This window comes from Cydia pomonella, chromosome 1 (genome assembly GCF_033807575.1).
Source record: "Cydia pomonella isolate Wapato2018A chromosome 1, ilCydPomo1, whole genome shotgun sequence".
Taxonomy (NCBI): Eukaryota; Metazoa; Arthropoda; class Insecta; order Lepidoptera; family Tortricidae; genus Cydia; species Cydia pomonella.
Window position 1 is genome coordinate 10799159 of NC_084703.1, and position 25577 is coordinate 10824735.

Genomic DNA, 25577 nt, shown 5'->3' on the forward strand with positions numbered 1-25577 from the left:
TACGATTTTAGCAGTCTGTGTTAGTACGTATATGTATATTATATATGTCGGTCGTAATGTTCCTGTGTAATGTTTTAACGGCAGCCACATTAAACTAATAGATAGGTAAGATAGGTTCCGTTAGGTTGCTTCAGATCCCCGAAGGCCTAACTGTCCAAAAATAGGAGCCCGTCGACCCAGGGAACAAGACAAAGATTTCACGTTTCATGATACCCCTAGGAATTTCACGATCTGCCTGATCTTACGATCGACCGTCGACATATGTATATATGTTCACTTAGGCAAAGGAGGCTACATTTTTAACCGTTTTGTAAGATGTGAACATTTTCACGAAAATAATAATTATGTACTTGTTATAATGAATAATTATTATTATGTACGATTTCCCAAAAAATGTTGCTTATTAACTTCAAAATTTGGTAAACGGGCAAGTTTTCGCTGTTTGCTCACAAACTGTCCGTATTGTTGTAACGGTAAACTGCGTTATTATTCCACACAGGATTCAAGTTTTCTTTCATTCGTTACTCAGGAAAATGCAATGGATTTCGCAATCGAGCTGCTTGTTTTTCTGTGGCATTAAATCAACGATCCAACGCCGACAACTTATAAACTATTTTAACACTGTTTGCAACGCTTGAATATCGTTTACTAAACTATTACATTATCATACTCGCAAGTTGCATAACAAACATAAAATGACTAGGGGTACGTATTACCAAACCTAAGTTAATGTGGTTAAGGACAACATCGTAACAAAATTTATCGAATCAACATCGTGAGAAAGAACCTAATCCACACAATACCAACAGTAGGGTTTTTTCTGTTCTTAACCATGCAATTAGGTAACTCTGAATAATAATATAGTAAGAAGGGCTAGCGAATGAAGAGGCGCAGCTAGAATGAAAGTCCTCTATATAGTCTTAGTTATGAATTGGAATAATTTTATTCGGGTAATTCAAAATGTCCAAATCCTTTGGATAATTCCGAAAAGGTCCGTAGGAATTTTGGGTAATGTTCATCTGATTGTCGGAGTTATCCGACATACAAATTTACCCGAATACACTCGCCTGAGTACTTAACATTATTTTATGAATTATAAAAGTACCTGTATGTCGATAATTCTTTAGTTGTCGCACACTATTTATATCTGATACGTTTTTGGACGTAGGTATATACGCAGTAGTGGCTAGAGTGATCTAGTTCCACTATATTCATTTGCAAATCTTGTAGTTTCACCACATTCCATTGTATAATTGTATTAATTGTATATGCCGCGGAATATTACACCCATAGCAATTACCCGAGTATCCGACCGAGTAGAGAAGGTGTCGCGAGTCCTGTGGCCGCCATGGGCCGAGGGACATCATCCGCGGCAGAGTGCTCTGCACCGCCGTCGCGCCACAGGTGTGATGCGATCCATCGTTTAATTGTATATGGCAAGACGCAATTTATATTTATTGCATCAATTACTTTTCTTACTTATTACTAATTACTGACAATTAACTAATAAACGAAATATTTAATGTTTTAGTTAAAGGTTTCAGTACCCCTAGTGTAAATATTTTCGACAGCGAAACGTGACGTACGCGTTTGCGTTAAGTGTCATTTTGTATGAGATTTTTGACTTTCCAAAACGTCCCGCTTGGCGCGCTGTTCAAAAACCCATACAAAATGAGACTAAACGCAAACGTATACGTCACGTTTCGAAATCGAATTTATTTACACTAGGGGTACTGTACACCTAGTGTAATTAAATTCGATTTCCAAACGTGACGTACGCGTTTGCGTTTAGTCTCATTTTGTATTGGATTTCGAAAGAGCGCGCCAAGCGGGACGTTTTGGAAACTCAAAATCCTATACAAAATGAGACTTAACGCAAACGCGTTCGTCACGTTATAATGTCGATCAAAGTTACACTAGGGGTACAGTTTCCTGTTTCTTTTTAAGTAATTAAGTAGAGTTCGATATTTACTTTAAGGAGTGCAATTGGCTACTTGACTGTTTTTTGTAAATAATGTCAAACGATCTTGATTTTCCTGAGGATCAAATGTCTATATAGGACTCATGGCATTTAAGCAACACAAAGGTCGGAAATGAGATTTAAAGTGACGCTCGCAGTCGTCGATTGAAACGCCTCTAACAAAATGATAAGGTTATGTGACGTCACATCATATAAGTCTGTCCTAAATGTATGGAAGATCAAGGAAATTGCCATTTTGACCCTGAAATATTGCGTTTATGTGTATAGTTGTCATAAAATTTATTTTTCAATAAAATGTAAGCAATCGAATGGTACCATTTACTTTTATATTCTTGAAAGACAAAAAATTTTTTTTTTTTAATTTTGGAGCCTTGTATATTTTTATAATCGCAATAAAAAAAATCCACTTTTTTATAATGGATGGCTCATTTTCTATCCATTTAACTAAATTTATAATATTCAACATATGTCATTTGGAATTTAAAAAATTATATGGAGATTATATTAAAAATACAAGACTCCAAAGTCTTAAAAAAAGATATTTTTTTGTCTTTCAAAAATAGAAAAAAAAATAGTACCATTCGATTCCTTACATTTAATTGAAAAATAAATTGTAAGACAACTATATAAATCTCTCGACTATAAATAAAAGTTCTCGATTTGGTTGTAGTGTTTTCAGTTAATCATCATATAGTCATCGTTATATTTTATCGTTAGTTTATGTACTCTTCTTACTGTACTGTAAATTACGAGTAAGTATAAGTGTAGTATTTTTAAGCATACTTTATAGGAAAAGTTCAAAAATGTTGAGGGTGAGTTTTCCATAAATATAAGGTCAATGTAATTCGAATCCAATTTTTAGCAGCTTGCAACACGTGACTGTCGGCATCGGGTTCGTACGAATTGTAACAATCGGTCTGCAATCTACGACGGCAGCGCCGTATCGCATTAGTGTCTCATCGACATAAAATATTAAAATCCTATCGTGTACCGTAACGTGATTATGAACATCAAGCACGTGGGCAGACATGCTTTTAGCATTTAGGGTGTCAACACATGCATCGAGCGGCACGCCGGCATCCTAATATATATTGTATTGCCTTCGCCAATTATATTCAAACGAAAGATGCGTCATGCTCATAGGCGAAACGGCAGCCGCGCTTTTAGTAAATCATGTGGCGCCGACCTAACCTTATCCAATGCTACTTTGTAATGTCATATTGTAGATAGGTTATGTATGTACGTATTGTTTACCACTGTTCTCACAGTAAGGTTGTGCATGCATATTAGTAATAGGTGTATTCAAATTACGTGCAAATTGCAAATTAATGATTCCAAAGCTATTGCGTACTTTATCCACCAATAAGAAGGACCTCCCTACGCATGAATAATACTTTGAATAACTACTTATGACAGTTGCGTGAAAAAGCTTTGTCAAACATTTCTCATTTTGTTATACACGTGAGCACTTTATGTCTTATACGGGTGAGATAGTCGTAATCATTGTAATCATTCCTTGATTATATGGGGAATGTCCTCGCTCGAGAATATTCACCATAATAAATTGAGAATGTTCTCGAGAACGGCACATCTATGTGTGGCATAAACCTACAGCCCGATTCGAACTTTAAGATATGTCAAAAATTTCCTAAAGATACGCTATGGGTTGGATATGTCAGTGTCAAAACTGTTTGAAGAAACTTCACTTTTGACACTGACATAACTAATCCATATCGTATATTTAGCAAATGTTTGACGTATCTTTAAGTTCGAACCGGGCTGCGAGTATCTTTGGTACCTGAAGAAATAAAAAAATATTTGTAAGTAATGTGCAAATGTATAAAATCGATATTTAGTAATAAGTTGTGTTAATTATACTCGTACCTGTCGCTTTTAATAGATGATACTCATAGCACCAAAGTAGGGGAAATTCAACGTATCACACGAAAATGTGAAGTAGCTACCAAACAGCAGTTAAAGAGAGATAACCACGTCCTCTTTGTCATTCTGTTGATTTGGCCGCACATTCGCTGCAAAATTGACTATCAGTCACATGATAGCACACCAGCGACGCTCTCGGCGGTAGAACGCAGTCGCTGTGGCCGAAAACGGCTGGGAGGAGATGATGATTATAAGTTTTCTAAAAGCACTATAAACAATGAGGAACTGACGGGAAATATGGTGTAAAGTACAATTGATGCAAGCAAAATTGAGGTTTCTCGAAAAATAGACGAAAGCACCGACACAAACAGATAATTTAAGGAAGATGTCATACCATACAAATATTAAGTAGACACACTAGGTACCATATTTAAGCGCCCACTGCATACAATTTGAGATATCTAAGTAGGTAATGTTAACCTGGTTGATTTCGATCAATCACCTACCTGATTTTTCAGTCTGTTTTTGTATCGAACATTAAAAGTAGGCAATAAAAAAAAATACAATAACTGGCGCGAATGGATGGAACGACTCAGTAATTATAGCCGTAGGCGTTGTATTTACGTTGTACATCCTTTCATCGACTTTACTGAAACACTTTCCGAGGTAGGTAGATCACTGGTTTTCTGGTGGGTTTTTGTGACTAATGATAGAGAGAGAAGACTGCGCTACACTTCGGAGCGTTAACGATTGGCTTATTGGCTACGCAGGCTGTGTTGTTGACACACCGTAAAGAAAGGACGCTCACCACCAGGAACTTCGTACATTCACCCACCTGTTCTTATCTTTATCGTATGCTGTTCCGTCCATGATGCCGGCTGTCAATGACACTGTGCGAGCGGGACATAGTCAGTCACATCACACAACAGAGCGAACATCTTTTATGGACCAATATAGTTGACTTAAATCCGCCATTTGAGCCAATTTATGACCAGTAAATAATTACAAAATACCTGTGTAAATATATACTAGAATTTGTATTCTCAGATGTGCACCTTTTAATAGATGATGTGACAACTGTCAAAATGAGTTGACAATGGTTGACATTTTACTGCAGTTGACTATGAGTTGACAATAGGACAATATTATAATTATATATAAATATAGCTTAAACTTTGGACCACTTATAAAAGGTAAAATCGCCGTATTTACATTTGAAAAAAGCTAAGTAACTGAAATCGTAAAGGCTCTGGCCGACTATTAAAACGTGACGAGGAGAGAGCGGCGGCGCCCCATCCCCATACGCGGGCGCCCCAACTTACGACGGACGATTTGGTGATTGCGTGGCTTTTGAGACCTGTAGTGAGAGCCTCAACAACTCTGAAAGTATACTTTTGATTATAATTTCGCTATTCAAATTCTCTTGCTAAAATTATACTACTATTGTATGTAGGGTAACGATATAAAAATGAAAATAAATGATAATAAGACTTGTTATCATGATTTTTTTCTATGGAGCCAATTTTAACCTTTTACGGTTTTGTATAAAATCTGCCCTCGCAAATATGTTCTGGTTCCCCCTCTTATTTCAAAAAGAGTTTAAAGAATTCTCAAAAATTCGCGTTGTTAATTGTTATCGCTTGTTGTGTCATGCGTCACTTACACCTTCACTTACTTGCAAGTCATACGCACTTTGTTACTTTATTAGAACGCTGACAGACGATTGTGTATTATTCAAAACCTGGCACTGGAATTTGAAAAATTTGGATCGTTTCACTGTAGCGCCACCTACGCAGCTACGTTCAACTGTGCGGACGTAGCCTTACTGAATGCTATCTGTTCATTTACAGTATTCGGTGAGACGATTGGTCGTGAACCCACCGAGATCAACAGCACATCTGCTCAAGCGCTGTTGCAGTTTTTCAACGGATTCTTACTGACTACCACGTACAAGGGAATCGTAGTAGTGGTCTCCCAGAATGTGCAGCAATATCTTGGATATACTGAGGTATGTAACAATAAAATATATAAAAGCATGTTTTACACCCTAAATAAACTTCACTAACTCGTCGTCTGACATAGTGTTTCATCTTTACCTCGCCACGCATAACGCATAACAATCCATTCGAAAACTCATACAATTATAACTATTTATAACCCTGTTACTTCCGCAACGTTCAACTGATTTTGCATTGTCACTTACGGTTGTTATGAGTATTAGTGAGGCAGGTTTAACGTTAGTAAATTCATGTTAAGAACTTATTTTCAGTCACTGCTTACGCACAAAAAAATGTTATACATTTGTCAGTTTTTGTAACTGTTTCATATTTTATACGTATTGTAACCAATATAAAAACTACGAGAATAATCGGGAGTGCATACAGTAAGCTTAGTACAGGAGCGCTGCGACAGTATCTCGCGCGCCAGTTTGGCTGGTACCCGTCTTATTCTAACTAAGATATCAATTGGAGTGGGACGGATATTATAATATTATGTCTACGAGGGCAAGATAACGTCGCGGCGCGCCGTTAAGAGCCCTTAATCCTTGGAGCGTTCTCCGATTTCACGAAATAACGCTCGATAGATGGCGTTGGCGCTCGGTACGCGAGCGCCGGCAACGCGACGCGCGTATCAATGCAGACTAGAATAATCTTGATAGTTTTCAATATAATTTCAAGCAACATTAATTTTAGTGTCATATGATATCATATGGGCACTCTTTATTTTATTGTATATGCACAGTAGTTTTTTTTTTTATGTACACTACTACTAAGTGTACAGACTACAGAGTGTACTATAACCCTTGCTCTTTATTCTGTCTCTTTCACACCAATGGAAAATGAAGAAGTTACTAAATGACTGCAGGTATAAATAAAGTATATTAGTGCGATAGAGAGACAGATAGTGTTTCGTTGTCGTATCGTAAACGATTGGCATGTTGGCCACACACTTGCTTAGTGCCTAGCCAAAATACCAATCGTTTGCGTATATTAGTGCGATAGAGAGAGAGTAGTGTTTCGTTGTCGTATCGTAAACGATTGGCATGTTAGCTACGCACCCATGATACCTAGCCAAGAAGCCAATCGATTGCGCATATTAGTGCGATAGAGAGACAGATAGTGTTTCCTTGTCGCATCGTAAACGTTTGGCATGTTGGCTACGCACCCAAGATGCCAATCGTTTGTGCATATTAGTACGAGAGAGAGACAGATAGTGTTTCGTTGTCGTATCGATTGGCATGGTGGCTACGCACCCATGCTGCGTAGTCAAGATGCCAATCGTTTGCGCACATTAGTGCTATAGAGTTTCAGTGTTATTTGAAATCACGTTAGGGTTTGTATTATTATTTTTGACCCGAATGAAGTCCATCCAGGTTCTTATGATGGAGTCAGGAGTTGGTCACCAGAACTCCTAATCTACTCATTATAATTCCATCGTGCTTGGGCTCAAAAGATATGCCCTGACGAACACCATCGATCTAGATGAGGTCCAGGGTCTCATGACGGAGTCAGGAGTTGGTCACCAGAGTCCAGAACTCCCCAGTACTCCTAATCTACTCATCATAACTCCATCGAGTTTGGGCTCAATAGATTTACCCTGATGAGCACCATCAATGAGTAGAGTTTCAGTGTTATTTGAAATCACGTTAGGGTTTGTATTATTATTTTTGACCCGAATGAAGTCCATCCAGGTTCTTATGATGGAGTCAGGAGTTGGTCACCATAATTCCTAATCTACTCATCATAACTCCATCGTGTTTGGGCTCAATAGATTTGCCCTCACGAGCACCATCGATCTAGATGAAGTCCAGGGTCTCATGATGGAGTCAGGAGTTGGTCACCATAATTCCTAATCTACTCATCATAACTCCATCGTGTTTGGGCTCAATAGATTTGCCCTCACGAGCACCATCAATCTAGATGATGTTCAGGGTCTCATGATGGAGTCAGGAGTTGGTCACTAGAACTCCTAATCTACTCATTATAATTCCATCGTGTTTGGGCTCAAAAGATTTGCCCTGACGAGTACCATCGATCTAGATGAAGTCCAGGGTCTCATGATGGAGTCAGGAGTTGGTCACCATAATTCCTAATCTACTCATCATAACTCCATCGTGTTTGGGCTCAATAGATTTGCCCTCACGAGCACCATCAATCTAGATGATGTTCAGGGTCTCATGATGGAGTCAGGAGTTGGTCACTAGAACTCTTAATCTACTCATTATAATTCCATCGTGTTTGGGCTCAAAAGATTTGCCCTGACGAGTACCATCGATCTAGATGAAGTCCAGGGTCTCATGATGGAGTCAGGAGTTGGTCACCAGAACTCCTAATCTACTCATTATAATTCCATCGTGTTTGGGCTCAAAAGATTTGCCCTGACGAGTACCATCGATCTAGATGAAGTCCAGGGTCTCATGATGGAGTCAGGAGTTGGTCACCATAATTCCTAATCTACTCATCATAACTCCATCGTGTTTGGGCTCAATAGATTTGCCCTCACGAGCACCATCAATCTAGATGATGTTCAGGGTCTCATGATGGAGTCAGGAGTTGGTCACTAGAACTCTTAATCTACTCATTATAATTCCATCGTGTTTGGGCTCAAAAGATTTGCCCTGACGAGTACCATCGATCTAGATGAAGTCCAGGGTCTCATGATGGAGTCAGGAGTTGGTCACCATAATTCCTAATCTACTCATCATAACTCCATCGTGTTTTTGCTCAATAGATTTGCCCTCACGAGCACCATCAATCTAGATGATGTTCAGGGTCTCATGATGGAGTCAGGAGTTGGTCACTAGAACTCCTAATCTACTCATTATAATTCCATCGTGTTTGGGCTCAAAAGATTTGCCCTGACGAGTACCATCGATCTAGATGAAGTCCAGGGTCTCATGATGGAGTCAGGAGTTGGTCACCAGAACTCGTAATCTATTTATCATAACTCCATCGTGTTTGGGCTCAATAGATTTACTCCGACAAGCACCATCAAATTACCATTATGATGAATAGATTAGGAGTTCTGGTGACCAACTACTGAGTCCATCATGAGACCCTCGACTTAATCTAGATCGATGGTACTCGTCAGGGCAAATCTTTTGAGCCCAAACACGATGGAGTTATGATGAATAGACTAGGAGTTCTGGTGATCAACTCCTGAGTCCATCATGAGACCCTGGACCTGATCTAGATTGATGGTGCTCGTCAGGGCAACTCTATTGAGCCCGTACACGATGGAGTTATGATGAGTAGATTAGGAGTTCTGGTGACCAACTCCTGACTCCATCATGAGACCCTGGACCTCATCTAGATCGATGGTGCTCGTCAGGGCAAATCTTTTGAGCCCAAACACGTTGGAATTATAATGAGTAGATTAGGAGTTCTAGTGACCAACTCCTGACTCCATCATGAGACCCTGGACTTTATCTAGATTGATGATGCTCGTCAGGGCAAATCTATTGAGCCCAAACACGATGAGGTTATGATGAGTAGTTTAGGAGTTCTGGTGACCAACTCCTGACTCCATCATGAGACCCTGGACCTCATCTAGATCGATGGTGTTCATCAGGGCAAATCTATTGAGCCCAAACACGATGGAGTTATGATGAGTAGATTAGGAGTTCTGGTGACCAGCTCCTGACTCCATCATGAGACCCTGGACCTCATCTAGATTGATGGTGCTCGTCAGGGCAACTCTATTGAACCCAAACACGATGGAGTTATGATGAGTAGATTAGGAGTTCTGGTGACCAGCTCCTGACTCCATCATGAGACCCTGGACCTCATCTAGATTGAAGGTGCTCATCAGGGCAACTCTGTTGAGCCCAAACACGATGGAATTATAATGAGTAGATTAGGAGTTCTAGTGACCAACTCCTGACTCCATCATGAGACCCTGGGCCTCATCTAGATCGATGGTGTTCATCAGGGCAAATCTATTGAGCCCAAACACGATGGAGTTATGATGAGTAGATTAGGAGTTCTGGTAACCAGCTCCTGACTCCATCATGAGACCCTGGACCTCATCTAGATTGATGGTGCTCGTCAGGGCAACTCTATTGAACTCAAACACGATGGAGTTATGATGAGTAGATTAGGAGTTCTGGTGACCAGCTCCTGACTCCATCATGAGACCCTGGACCTCATCTAGATTGAAGGTGCTCGTCAGGGCAACTCTATTGAGCCCAAACACGATGGAGTTATGATGAGTAGAGTAGGAGTTCTGGTGACCAACTCCTGACTCCATCATGAGACCCTGGACCTCATCTAGATCGATGGTGCTCATCAGGGCAAATCTTTTGAGCCCAAACACGTTGGAATTATAATGAGTAGATTAGGAGTTCTAGTGACCAACTCCTGACTCCATCATGAGACCCTGGACTTTATCTAGATTGATGATGCTCGTCAGGGCAAATCTATTGAGCCCGAACACGATGAGGTTATGATGAGTAGTTTAGGAGTTCTGGTGACCAACTCCTGACTCCATCATGAGACCCTGGGCCTCATCTAGATCGATGGTGTTCATCAGGGCAAATCTATTGAGCCCAAACACGATGGAGTTATGATGAGTAGATTAGGAGTTCTGGTGACCAGCTCCTGACTCCATCATGAGACCCTGGACCTCATCTAGATTGATGGTGCTCGTCAGGGCAACTCTATTGAACCCAAACACGATGGAGTTATGATGAGTAGATTAGGAGTTCTGGTGACCAGCTCCTGACTCCATCATGAGACCCTGGACCTCATCTAGATTGAAGGTGCTCATCAGGGCAACTCTGTTGAGCCCAAACACGATGGAATTATAATGAGTAGATTAGGAGTTCTAGTGACCAACTCCTGACTCCATCATGAGACCCTGGACCTCATCTAGATCGATGGTGTTCGTCAGGGCAAATCTTTTGAGCCCAAACGCGATGGGATTATAATTAGTAGATTAGGAGTTCTGGTGACCAACTCCTGACTCCATCATGAGAACTTGGACTTCATCCGGGTCAAAAATAATAATGCAAACCCTAACGTAATTTCAAGTGAAAATGCGTTTTTCAGAAAATCGCAGCCAAATAACACTAGACCTTACTCATAGTGTTGTGTTCCTGCCGGTGAGTAAGGTTGCCAGAGCTCAACGAGGGGCGGGAGGGGGTTAGGGTCGGCAACGCGCATGTAACTCCTCTGGAGTTGCAGGCGTACATATGCGGGCCGTATGCTTGTTTGCCACCGACTTAGTATTAAAAAAAAGTAACACTGAAAATCCATCAATAAGCGAGTCTGTTAGGCATACTGTAAAAAATGAACTTTTATTAAGATTTTCTAATCGCAGTATATAGCACTTCTCGGAACTCCGTAGCTGATTACGATCGCAACGAATGCCTGACAATCGAGCACAGGTCCGTCCTCTAAGCGCGCTCCGCGCGGACTGCGAGCGGGGCGTCGCTGCTGCGTGATTTATACGTGTTTTAAAAAAATATAAATTTACGGCAATGTAGGTCCCATAGTTACGATTTTTTTTTATAGGTTAACATAAAGTTACAGTTTGCTATAATATTATTTTTAAAGCAAAATATGCGTACAATTTGCGGAAATAAAATATAATAAAACCCTGTTTTCGCCAAAAAAATGAAGAAAACTCGGAAGGTATTTTATCAGTTTTTTCAAATGAATCTTCGATTGTTAATCATTCCAGCCCCTCGTACGAGATATGTTGAATCAAATTGTAGTCATTTATGTACCAAATGATTCTTGTTTATAGCAAAATTGAGAACCGAAACGCCACATCTCACTGCAAAATTTGGAAAAGACTCCCAAAAAACCTCATTAAAAAAGAGGTTTAAAAGAGAAAATGAAAATTTGAACTGTTGGAGCCCCTAGTTTAGGAAACGATTATTTAAGTACGTTATCAGTTTTTGAATAAATACTAATAGTTACGTCGTAATCTTGAATGAAAAAGGAAGCATTTTACAAAATACGCTCGTCTGTAGGAATAAGGACTCTTAAATACAAGTGTGTGGCAGCTTAAAGGCGTATCTAAAACATGATGAGGCCCTGCGGTTTAAGTACGAGTAACATAATTTTAAAACGCTAAAAAAAATCCAGGCTCATTGTGCAATATTTTGCCCACAGTTGGAACTCCTCGGCCAGAACTTATTCACCATTACTCACAAGGACGACCACAAGACACTTCTGTACCAATTAAAGCCCAGGAGCCAAATCTTGGGTCCCAACGGAGAACTTCTGATCCCTGATCGGCCAGACGGGAAGTCACTGGTGGCTAAAGCACTGGCTGACGAGAAAAGGCGATTCGTTGTAAGGTACGCACAACCACCTCCAGTTAAGCCCTGATGATGGAAGAAGACAACCATCGCGAACGGCTCTAGATATGGTTTGTTATTCTCCACTTTTAAAATATGAGTGATCCTTTTATGTATCTATTTAATCATAGGTATATTATTTACCGGAATATACATATATTTGATATTTTAATGTACCATCAAGTGGGAAATATGGGGACATTATAAAAATAAATACTAGCGACCCGCCCCGGCTTCAACAAATTATACACCTAAACTTTCCTCAAAAATCAGTCTATCGATAGGTAAAAACCGTATGAAAATCCGTCCAATAGTTTTTGAGTTTATCGCGAACATATAGGTACAGACAGACACGGCGGGGGAATTTTTATAAGATGTAATAATAAAAAAACACTAATGCTTATTTTACCTCGACATCAGTCTTTAATCCTTTTTCTACTTCAGCACTTAAATCTGTCGATTATATAACTGACAGTGATATCTAAACCGACTGCAGCTGGAGTGTATAGACAACTACTTCGCAGTCATCTTATGAATAGTAAACTGTTGTTGTTATAAAGGTTACTTTTAGGCAATACCTACGTTAGAAAAAGTTTTTATTTTCAAATTTATCACCTTTTCATTTTAAGATACCTATAGATATTTGGGTACAGTTGCCATCAGATAGATCGGAACGGCGAAGGGGCTCTTAATTCGTACATTACGTACAAATAGGCATACATTTGACGTGCCCCTCCGCCGCAAAAACCGGCAGACTGTTTTGTACAGAGAATTAATTACAAGGCGTCTCCAGTTGTTAAAATTGAAAATAAATAACTGTAGCGTATTTTAAGTATATTCAGTAGCAAAAAACAACGTAAAATCATTATTTTATTACTATAATTTTTATTTTGAGTTTACTGTTATATTTACCGTACTTTATTGCATTTGAGAACCGGTTTATTGCCTATTATACAATATACAAATTAATAGTAGTTTATGACTGCTATATAATGAACGGCATTAAAACAAAAGTGTGGGGTTAAGAAACGAACGAAGTGAGTATCTACAGTATTTATCTAATCTACACACATATTAAAAACTTTTTATGATATATTTACTAACTAAGATTACAGCCAACATTGGGGCATCGTTGCTCTCCTGGCGGATCTCGCGGATATGTGGCGGCGTCGCCGAAATATCTTTATTGCTTATTTTAAACGAAACTTTTGCTATAGTTACTTTAAAAACAACAAAATAAACTCATTTTATACTTATAATATAAATAAACTATAAACTGCGTCAAATGGCGGTAAATGAAAACTTTTTTCACGCATGTCACGCATTCATAGTTTTTTTTAATCAGAGACAAACTAGAGTCGGAGCCTATTTCCTTATCGTTCGATATATGGAAGGTATATTTAAGGAACAGAATCTCCATATACCAAAAAGTGTAAGACAAAAAACCATAAATAGGTGGCCAAAAACCATAAACCTAGAATGCTTGAGAAAAAAATCTAATCATAGACAGCTCACTTCACTCCGTCAATAACGCCTAGGTTCTTAGCTACTCTAGCAGTGCTCTGGAGAGATTTGGAACTATTATTTATAGCTGACAGCTGGACACTTTTGCAATAGTTCTGCCTATGGAGATTCTATTCCTTGCCTCTACCTTCCATAATTCGATACAAACTAACATGTGAGATTTGTCAAAATTGTAGGTATGCAATTTACATTTCATGTCGAACAAAAAGGCATCTCGACTGATATTAGAATAGAGGTTAAACATAATACTATATTGGGTCAGTTGGACAGTTATGGCTTCCGAGCAACACAGGGAAGGGAGACGGCATTCATACTATTTCCCCTCTGCCAAAGCATTGGCACAACTGTGCCTATGGCGGTGCATGTTGTGACTCGTCCGTACACAAAAAGAGAACGAGGTGTGCAAGATTTGTCTTTGACGTGTGTCATTTTCTATGTATTTGTGTCTTCATTACAGATTGGATTTTGTATGTAGTGAGTGAGAAGTGCGACTTTGTACACGTTTCCCCCCGCAAAAAATGGCAGAAAGATTTGTACGGTAAGATATCGCTTAGGCTCCTCCCTTCCGACGTGTCGGAAGCCGGTGTTGCTCGAAGGTTATGGCCAGCCATTTTATTGTATAGGTATATTAACCGATGACTTCAATACAGGTTCTATTGCTTACAATCCATACAAACCATTTATAAAGTAGATAGGTACCTTATTTTACCTATACGCGGCATACCTGACGATTATAACCAAATGCTTTAGTAAATTGTTTTGCAATGACACGTGGACCATTTCATGGCTCTACAGCGTAGTTTGTTTGTAAAACATGAAAATTGTTGTTCGGTAATAAATCAACTTTTACTATAAAAGTTTTCAGACAAACAAAACGTAATTCCACTCATACGAGTATACCGGTTACACTGTGAAGCAGATTGGCCAGTTGTAAACTGAACTTTTATAATTACTGTTCGATACGACGTTGGACTTAGACAACACAAATGATTCAACAATGACTGATTAATCTTTGTAACGTCTTAAACTCGAACGTGACACTCATATGCCCTAAGACGGGGTCACCAGAAATCGCGGGGTGAATAGAGAATTTTTAAGATTTTCATTCATGTTGTCATATTTAAAAACGTACAGTACATCTCTAAAATTAGAGTTTTTATGATACGTATACAGTAGTCTATTTATACTCTACACTGTTACCAAAAAATAGCAAAAACTCAACTCTTATAGTTCCGTCATGTCCGTCTTTCCGTATGTCATAGCCTTTTTAGTCTTTTTACTCGAAAACCATTTTAAGCTATATTTAAATAAAATTTGGAACAAAGGTGTGATTTGTGTTCTGCTAGTTTATAAGTTAAAATTAAAAAAGTGATTTATTTATTCATTCGATTTAGGGTTATGCTGAAAATGTCAAAAAATTATCGCCACCCGTTCTTTTTTCTTGAATTTGGCTTGACATTCTTCGGATGTATAAGTAAGTTGGTAAATAATGCGCGCAATTAAATATTAAACTAGGCAACAAATTACATTTTATGTTACATATCGCGGTTTTACGATACATATACCTACTAGTTACCTAGGTACAGAAACTGATGATTGTGCTACCAATGTCGCGGTCACATATTCTACAATATCGAATTTATTTTGAAATAAAGACAAGACTTTTTGAACTTAGTACTTATTATGACAACACGCAAATAACGACATTAAATTATTAAAACTTCACATGACACAGGTTTAAGAAGCACACGCAGCGTTCAGAGCCAACTCAGTACGTCGCGTGCGTGGTGGAGGGCTCCTTGCGCAAGTCGGACGGTGCCTGCCGCGGGAACAACCGCTGCTGCCAGATGGTGCGCCGCGCGCGCGCTAGGGGCGACAACCCGTGCTCCAGCGGCAATGACGTCGTGAGTGTTCCTTATTGAAGTTAGTTCCGTGTTCGAACCTGATGTGGCAAAATCTGCTACCAGGTGGTGCGCCGTGTCCGCGTGTACTGGCGGCAATGACCATTTAACTGCCGCATTCTAAACGTAAACTACATCAAATGCACTCAAGCTCGCAGGCGCGCAAGTCAAAGTACATCGTAGTTTACATCGAACTAGCGTTTACGAACTACTAAGCGTTTCATCAAAATACCGACTTACGTGAAAGTCGAGAGAAAAGTTTTTCTGACATCTTTGCTGAGATACGTGAGTACTTAGGACATCTTTAGGGAATTTCGTTGTCGTATTTGAACTTAATAATTTAGAGATTACAAAGTAAATGAATTTAAAATATTCAATTCCACGCTTTTCTACTTTTTAGGTCCAATGAACGTACTGTCCCAACACAATACTTTCCTAAAATAGTATATTACTCGTATAATTGAACAAATCGAAAAGATATGTGCCCGAAATAGAGTTTAATTCTATTTCAAAGGTTTATGGGACTCAATGGGACGTTAAAAATAAGCTCACATTTTGTTTAATAGGTAATAATCTAATAATAGGTACATATTTAAATTTACACGCTCGGTGAAATTACTTCAAAGATTGACTAACAGTTGAGTCAATCATAGTCCATAGTTCCCCCACGTCACGTATTTTAAAGCCCATCAATGCTATATCTACTCAGACAAACACGCTAAGTTACACATCATCTATTTATATCAGAATAATGTGAAGAAATACTTGTTTACCCACGTTTTCTCCATTAGTCCTAACCTGTATATAATTTACAGACGAGAAGACTGTCGCGATTGTTATATTATTACGGGTTCAAAAGTCAATTTATATCCCCCGCCATTGGGTTTCTTATTTATTTTTCGATCGGACCATGTACAGTGAGCTGTGAACTTGCATAGAGAAAATATGAATGAATTAATTGATAAAGTCGCCATGCACTTTTACGGTTTAAAGTACGCTGTGAATATCTCGGTTTAATAACCTATGTCCTAACCAAATGAAACCGTAGTCCTAACTGATAACCGAAGAATATGAAAACACATAACAGTGACAGCGGCAATAGGAAAGACGATTGTCATTGTCACATTTCCGACGTACTCGTAGTGGCGTGGATCAGCAGTTGATGGTGCAGATGAATAATATAGATAAAATTTTGTGTATCTACTTGATTCAATATGGACCTTTAACTAATAACCAAGAGAATGTAGTGAGCATTAACCATTAAAATTTAAAACGATATCCATTGGACTAACCAAACGGATTGTCCTTATTTAGCCGATGCCAATTTTGGATTGACGAATTAACTGTTTACTTATCTCATAATTAGTTTTTTTTTGTACAGTTCCCAGACATTTATATTACAAATCAACCTCCAGGTATTCATCGGCATCGTGCGTCCTACAGTGGAGACGTTCAAGAAGGAGCAGCAACTGGAGCTGTTCCGTATGGAGTACCGCACTCGTCACTCCATCGACGGGCAGATCATACAGTGCGAGCAACGCATCGGCCTGGTGACCGGGTACATGACGGACGAGGTCCAGGGCGTCAATGCTATGAACTTCATGCACCGTGATGACGTGCGCTGGGTCATCATAGCTCTGCGGGAAAGTAAGTGAAAACCGTTTATGTTTTGTTTTTTCTTTTTGTTGAAATGGACTCCCGACGAATCATATCGCGCTAATTTATCTTCGATTGAATGGCGGCGGATAAGTGCGTGTTCCTCTCTCACGCTCACTGAGCGTAAGCGTGAGCGAGATGGATGTGTGGCCTCGGGACCGCGGATATCATGTTTTGAATTTTAATTTGTTGTAAGTTTTAACAAAAAAGTAATCGATGAGTTCCACCAAAAATAAAATTGCGCATTTTAGAAGCAATTTCCATATTTTTAGCTTTTGTGCTTTAAGTGCGTTTTAGACCTAGTTCGTGATTATTTTTTTCTAGAGAGCGAAAGTAAAAAAACCTGTATTCGAACCGATGAAGTCACGAGAGAAAATCCTCAAGATTTTGTAATACACTTTTGACAAACGTACTGTGATCTAAAAAAAGCGGGTAAATTTTTCAAAACTCCTCTCTCTGGATCCTCAACCCTTACCTTATTTAGTAGTTACCTATAGGATAGTTTTATTTGAATAAATTTATTTATTTAAGCCATTTAGTGCCTTAATAATACATTTCCTTTTTAATTTAAATAATTAAATATTATCAAACAATTTTACATGCATATTCAAATCGGTAATAATTTTAAACAATAAATTTAATTTTTTTTATGCATCTTTCTTATAAATGATATATAAAATATAAAAACACAGTAAAAAAACAATACATAACACGTATAAACACATTGTAAAAAACCTAATCTAGGGAGCCGCCAGCAGCGGGGCAGGGCCTAATCTGCCGATGGTCAAGACCGCAGAGAGAGGAAACGCCGGACTGTCCGCGCTGTATCCAAGACCACCGCCTTCTGCATTTGACCCTTGATCCAACCACCTAGCGAGAGTTTCTCAAGATGTTGATCGAGACTTTTCGCTATCAGACCGTTCGCTGAAACGACTATCGGGACAATGATCGTGGAACCAACATCCCACATGGTGGTTATCTCATGAGCCAAGTGTAGATAATTATTTTTATTATTAAGGACCTCTTGACAAGTAAGAGCCTCCTCCATTTTACTCCACATTTCCTTGTCTTGGGCTATTGTTACCCAGTCGTTGCTGGCAAACGTTTTTTAGTTCTTCTGTCCATCTTTCCAGTGGGCCTGCCTTTTTTAACCGGGAGGTTGTGACTCTCTTTGTCCATTTTTCGTTGTTCATTCAGGCCACGTGGTCAGCCCACTTCCATTTTACTTTCTTGCAATGTGATAGTGCGTCGATAACTTTAGTTATTTCCCTTGTAACCGTAACGTGTTGTTTGTCTCTAAGTTTTAGGTTCACCATGCCCCGCTCCATAGCCCTTTGGCAAATTATAATTTTAATAAACAAGTACACTAAACTTGTATTGATTCGTCCTCAACAGATGCTACATTGACCTGGTGTTATATAGGTTAAGTTACTTATCGATTATTATGATGGGTTGAAATTAATTATGACTTATAAGTACCTACGTACCTACTTTATCAAACCCTTTCTAATCTCTTGAGTTCAATCAAAGTTGTAGTTTAAAAAAAAATTATATACTCAAGATGATAGTTATATTTAATAAAAAAATAGTTTTTACTGTATTTTAAAAGTTTGTAAATTTTTAACATTACTTACGTTCAATCCATTCGTGCCAGCTCCTTTGAATCCATCTATATGTACAGTTTCTAACCGACTTCAATGACAGTAGGAGGTTATCAAGTCGGTTTTTTTTTTGACAATACATATTATTTGCAAAAACTTTATATGTTTATTGTTTCCACAAACACAACGGGCACCGTTAGATGGCAATGGTACATAAGTACATATGTAAAAAAGTTATTATATACAACAGTTATCATCAACACAACTAACAAGTATCTATTCATAGATACCACTTGTTTACTGTCTGTGCATCTGGCATGTTATCACTTCATAGTAATTACTTTTGATAAACATTTTCTTACATTTCCATTGGTTTGCATAACGACAAATTATAAGTAGGTACTTAGGTGCATACCTACAATTCACTTTATCATGTCCATGTCTAACCCCTAACATATCATAAGGACTAGAATCTAGATCATTAGTTATTACATCTCATACATATAAATACTAAATAATTAAATATACATAGACCCTGGGTAAAGGTGAAATCGTCGACGTTACGTTACGTAAACATTTATTTAACCTAAGAGGAGTCAACATTTTTCATCGTAGTACTCGTAACGGGTGTTATTTCACGAGGGCGTAAAACAGGGTGCAGGGAGTAAATCCCGATTTATTTGCTACTGAATAGATAATACCTATTTCAATAAAATATAATTCAATACCTACATCTAATCTTAAAAATAATTATATAAACTAGTTCCTTCATTCCTTGTCGCTTCCGGTGCCAAAGTACTCATAATGCCCTATGCATAATGCCCTACTACCAATAACTTACCAGCATCCATATCTGATGCGCCTAGTCTGGCGGGTTTCAAGCCCAAGCTCAAAAATTGGCCTATTGAGCGGCCGTTTTATAGTGTCGACAAATATTTGACCTCAAAATATGTATAAATAAGTAATTAAGTAAGTAATTGAATAAATATTCTTTATTGCACCATTAATTATACATTTTACTTACATCTAAAACAAAAAATAATTTTTAAAGGAAAATAGAACCAGGCGGTCTTATCGCTAAAACAAGTAATGTAATAAAACAAATAATGTTATTAATAATAATTAATGTTAGTAATAATAATTGATTTGTTAATTTGTCTATTGAATCCATTTATTTTATATGTAAGCCTGACCTGTAATTTATATTATTGATAAAGTATGAGTATGAGTAATGCTCGCGTTATTACCACGGTATGGATAGCATTTTGCATTAGAAACGACTCGAGACGCGGATCTTCTCCCTTTCACCTAAGTCAACGGTCTAGATGTCACTCACAAACTGATTCGCATCAGCACCCCAGCACCCCACTGTTTCCACCGTAAAAAGGACGAAAATATATCCAGAGCCCAAAGAAGCATTCTTTTGGCGTTTCAACGCCGCCTGAGACTCGGCTGCCGCTCCGGCCGCGCATGTCGTGCGACTAATTCATATTAGTTTCGTGGCGAAGGTGCTTACGCACGTAGCTTCCCAGACCCAGACCAAGCACCGCCCTCTTTCCCACAGCACTAAAGTTAGGCCATCAAGCCGCTTGCCGTCCGTACGACTTAGACCCGGAGGCTCAAGCACGGATGGAATACTCGCTGACCTGAGCACCCTTTGGCCCATGTCGTTCAGGGCATGGTGGCGAGGATACCTCCCAGCACATGGCTGGCGACTCTGCTGGCTAGAACCGCAGATGCATACGTGTGGTTGGCATACATCATATCGCAGGCGGAGAGCGACGGATACCCGCCACGAGTCATCGTCGAGTAACGTGTCAAGGCAACGCCTGCAGCCAAGCCCCTGATAATAGCCGAGACATAGCCAGAAGCGTTGCCAACCAGACCGTCCAACGTGGCCATACACCCGCCTACATCATCCCATGCTCGCTGGAGTCTTGGGTTCTCCGGGACGGACGCTTCTGGGTTGACAGCTGACCATTAATTAAAGCAAAATCAAAATGGATAGAGTTAGACCAAGCTAAACTGGCAGCAATTTTGATAGCATAGACTGTACAAGTGTTACGTAAAACGTGAAACTAAAAAAAATGAATTCGTTTAAAATAACATGTTCACAATCTGTGCTATCAAAATCGATGCCTACTTAGCTTGGTCTAACATACAATGGTCTACAATCTACATAGCTTTCTTATAATACTTACTCTTTGAAATAAATTCCAATATTTAATTAATTTATATACATATAAATCCGGTGTTCTTTCAATCTTCTGCAAAATAAATATTCCGTTTAGGTACCTATAATGACACCAACCTTTACTGACTGCAACATATAAAAAAAAATCGGTAGTTATTTCTCATGGATTCCATCAGCAGAACTGTTTGTATGCTTTGTCGAATTTATTTATTCTTATTCTATGCAACGCCTTATATTAGTATTATATGATTACAATGGCTGGATTATGCACTTTGCCAGTAACATATAGGTATATCATATATGTACCTTCAATAAACCGACCTAAATAAAGAAGCCAGAAATCTATTATTACTTATTTCTACGTGTTAATAATACTTTCCAGTAATGTCTAGAAAAATCCTTTTGTGGTATCACGCGTGGCCGCCTACGCGGATATCACAACTAGGTACTCTGGTTTAGTCGAGAACCTAAGTAATATCAATAAATACGTGAGTTCAAATTTGGTTTTTTAAATGCTAAAAGCCTCACATCCGATTTTGAGTGATCCTTTTGGTTCTTTATAACATGCAAAATGTAAAAAAACAATTTCTTTTATAACCGAATCCAAAAGTTAGGAGTTGCGGAATTTGCGGATGTTTTTTTTATGCATGTTTCCCGATTTCTCGAAGACAGCTGGATCAATTTTGAGAATTATTATTTTTTATGTCCAAGGTAGAACTTCAGATATTAAAGGCACCTCGTCATAGATTTGCAGTAACTCGTGCATTTGCCCTCAGAATATCATACTCGTAATCACTTAGGTGAAGTGGGATCACTGACGAATACCATAAAATAAGGGCATTTTACAGTTTAAACCCTTTTTATGTCAGTTTTAGTTACATGTCAATAATTGTATTTGACATAAAATTGTACCTACCTATTCAATTATTTTGGCCGCAATAATTTCAAGTTGGATTTTTTTACAAGAGCATGTACCCTAATTCAGGGGGCCTACCGCGAAAACCGAAATGTGCAAATTGCGGGGATCTTTCATGCGCGACTTAAAAACGGTATCTGAGAGAAGTCCTATCTTAGCTAAGTTAGTTAATATATCAGTAAGTCATGTTTTCCAGAAGATCTTAAAACGGCAATAATTCGTCCAATTCGTAAAACCGTAAATCATATTCCAACTATAGGCCCATTGCGATACTTTCTACTGTAGACAAAGTAATCGAGAAGTGCATTGTTAACCAATTAGTATTATTCTTACAAAATAATAATATATTAAACAAGTGTCAACATGGTTTCCAAAGGGGTAAAAGTACAGGCACATTACTGTCTAATTTTACAAATGAAATTAATGATTTCGCTCTTAAAAAATTCGCTAGTAGAAAAGTAGTTGTAGCTGTATTTTTTGACTTTCGGAAGGCATTTGACACTCTGGAGACAAATGCGCTTATCAATGCCATGAAGGAGTGCGGCGTGGGCGAGCCACTGAGCCAGTGGTTCAATGACTATCTCACCGCGCGCTCCTACCGTGTGAAGGTGGGGTCGACCCTGGGAGACGAGCGGGGGTGCGGTGTGGGGTACCGCAAGGCTCGGGATGCGGCCCGGTGTGCTACCTGCTGCACGTGAACAGCCTGTGCGGCGTGCTGCGGCACTGCTCTCGCACATGTTCGCCGACGACCTGTGCGTGCTGCGCGCCGGCGCCGCCGCCGACCTCGCGCGGTGCAGCAGGACTTCGACTCCGTAGTCAAGTGATCGCACCACAATGGCATAGTGTCAAACTCAGATAAAACCAAGCTACTAATTTTACACTCACCTTATTTAAATCCTTCCTGTTCGCCAACAATAGTGACACATGACTTCTCCTGTTTCCATAATAGTCTAATTCAATGTAAGCCAATTGAGCGTGTTAAATGCAAAACTTATCTTGGCATGAAAATAGATGAAAACTTTTCTTGGTCATCTCATACAGAATACATCTGCAGTAAATTAAGAGTCCTACTTGGTAGATTTTACCATCTAAGATATAGAGTCCCAATAAGCACCCTTAAATGTATTTATATTTCACTTGTAGAATCGATTATAGGTTACTCTCTGGATTGTTACCGACTTACTTTTAAAACTAATATAGAAAAGATTGAAAAACTAAAAATTTTACCATACTTACTCAACGCCTTGCCTGCAGCTACCAAACAATTTAAAAGAGCTTTGTTCCAACATTACCTTGATAGCATTTAACACATACCTATCCAATTTTTGCCTCAACAATTAATTAGATTTAAGACTTTATAATTATCATGTACATACCTAATCTAGTATAGACCCACGGATCCCACAGTCAAACTGTGCAAACAGTTTTGTGGCACGTTGTGTTTAATATTATTGAAATAAAATGAAATAATAATAAAATAAGTACTTGCAGCTTCTGATTCTCTTTGGAATTGTTCTTTTTTAGGGTTCCGTAGCCAAATGGCAAAAAACGGAACCCTTATAGATTCGTCATGTCCGTCTGTCTGTCCGATTATGTCACAGCCACTTTTTTCCGAAACTATAAGAGCTATACTGTTCAAACTTGGTAAGTAGATGTATTCTATGAACCGCATTAAGATGTTTACACAAAAATAGAAAAAAAATAATAAATTTTGGGGGTTCCCCATACTTAGAACTGAAACTCAAAAAATCTTTTTTCTTCAAACCCATACGTGTGGGGTATCTATGAATAGGTCTTTAAAAATGATATTGAGGTTTCTAATATCATTTTTTTCTAAACTGAATAGTTTGCGCGAGAGACACTTCCAAAGTGGAAAAATGTGTGTCCCCCCCCCCCCCCCGTAACTTCTAAAATAACAGAATGAAAAATCTAAAAAAAATATATGATATACATTTCCATGCAAACTTCCACCGAAAATTGGTTTGAGCGAGATCTAGTAAGTAGTTTTTTTTAATGCGTCATAAAATTTAAAAAAAAAAATTTTTTCATCAGACCCATACGTGTGGGGTATCTATGGATAGGTCTTCAAAAATGATATTTAGGTTTCTAATATCATTTTTTTCTAAACTGAATAGTTTGCGCGAGAGACACTTCCAAAGTGAAAAAAAGTGTGTCCCCCCCCCCCCCCTGTAACTTCTAAAATAACGGAATGAAAATCTAAAAAAAATATATGATATATATTACCATGAAAACTTCCAACGAAAATTGGTTTGAACCAGATCTAGTAAGTAGTTTTTTTAATATGTCATAAATGGTACGGAACCCTTCATGGGCGAGTCCGACTCGCACTTGGCCGCTTTTTTACCTTTGTTCTTATTTGTGTACAAAGCTGCATTAGATTCGTCTTCTGTGACTTGTGTCTCAGTCTGACCTAGAACTCTTTCAGGTGCGAATAATTGACTTGCCTAGTTCTCAACTGAGCGTTTCTTCTTTGAGCTTAACATCCAACTGAACTTGAATATTTTGAATTCAAGTTCAGTTGGATGTTAAGCTCAAAGAAGAAACGCTCAGTTGAGAACTAGGCAAGTCACGGGTCTTTCTTGTAACTGATGAATTTCAGGCATAGGACATATATCTTGTCTACGCACGTACCTCCATAGATGAACTCTATCTCGTCTTACTTAGCGGAATCAAATTGCACAAATCTTGGCAGAGTATCATCGGATTCATGGGACATGTTTGTCATAAACAAAATTAAAATAATCATCGCTTCTTTGTTTCGCTGCATTAGCGCAAATGATGGTATTTTCTTCGTACCAATCAAAATCTAGGATCGGTTTTTTTAACTGATATAAGTTTTTCATTGTTTAGTTATCATTTAACAAACACGATCCTTATATTTTATATTTGAAACCGCAATATCAGAGTCACTACACAGTATGGGGTTACACATATTGAGCCTTAATGTAGGTTTAATCTTTTGATTTCAGTGTACGACCAGCACCGCCTCTACGGCGAGTCGTGTTACCGTCTCATGATGAAGAACGGCCAGTTCATCTACATGAGAACCAGGGGCGCTCTTGAGGTAAAAATATAATCTCGCATGCGCGCGTCTTCGTGAACCTTGTCAGAAAGCAAGAAGGGTGATATTTGACTGTTAGCGGCGCGCGTCAACTGAAGTCTTCGGTGGTGAAAGGGTTAATAAGTGTAAACAAAGAAGACTTAACTTGGCAGTTTAATTGTGACTTGTGTTTTGTGACTGTTCGAACAGCGACCGATGGCCTATAGCGAGAATCGACTAATCGACGTTCGGGCGAGAGTTTTCTCTTAAAAATACCAATAAATATGATCACCGGTACAATTCAATTATTAATGCATGAATTTGTCGTATTCACGTAGAATAAAATCTACACCTACGTTATTTCTTGCCCGAAAAAATAGCCGATGGCTACTCACTTACTCGTCGCTGCTCTCTCACAACTCTTCATGAATGAGAACAGATTTTTAAACTTATACTATACGACATACACGGTGGCTAGGACTGGAATGAAACCAGCATCTTCAAGAAAAAAAACTATATATAACTAATTTTAAATAATTTGTTACCAAGTTTTA

The 25577-nt window shown here is 38.6% G+C and overlaps 1 protein-coding gene and 1 long non-coding RNA gene across 5 annotated transcripts in view; one reads left to right on the forward strand and one right to left on the reverse strand.

Moving 5' to 3' along the window:
* The window catches only part of LOC133534493 (uncharacterized), a 30873-nt gene extending 25698 nt beyond the window's left edge, over positions 1-5175 (reverse strand). Inside the window, exon 1 of the long non-coding RNA XR_009802039.1 lies at positions 4698-5175. This is a non-coding gene — a long non-coding RNA (uncharacterized LOC133534493). The remainder of the gene's footprint in view (positions 1-4697) is intronic.
* LOC133534407 (neuronal PAS domain-containing protein 2-like) overlaps positions 1-25577 on the forward strand; it is a 93532-nt gene that overhangs the window by 55000 nt on the left and 12955 nt on the right. For all 4 annotated transcript variants that reach the window (XR_009802022.1, XR_009802021.1, XM_061873519.1 and 1 more), the window contains exons 3-7: positions 5713-5870; positions 11983-12170; positions 15430-15598; positions 17011-17242; positions 24953-25047. Coding sequence is in view for 2 of the 4 variants with exons in the window: in XM_061873519.1 (XP_061729503.1) it covers positions 5713-5870; positions 11983-12170; positions 15430-15598; positions 17011-17242; positions 24953-25047 (842 nt within the window). In the remaining 2 variants the exon portion in view is untranslated. The remainder of the gene's footprint in view (positions 1-5712; positions 5871-11982; positions 12171-15429; positions 15599-17010; positions 17243-24952; positions 25048-25577) is intronic.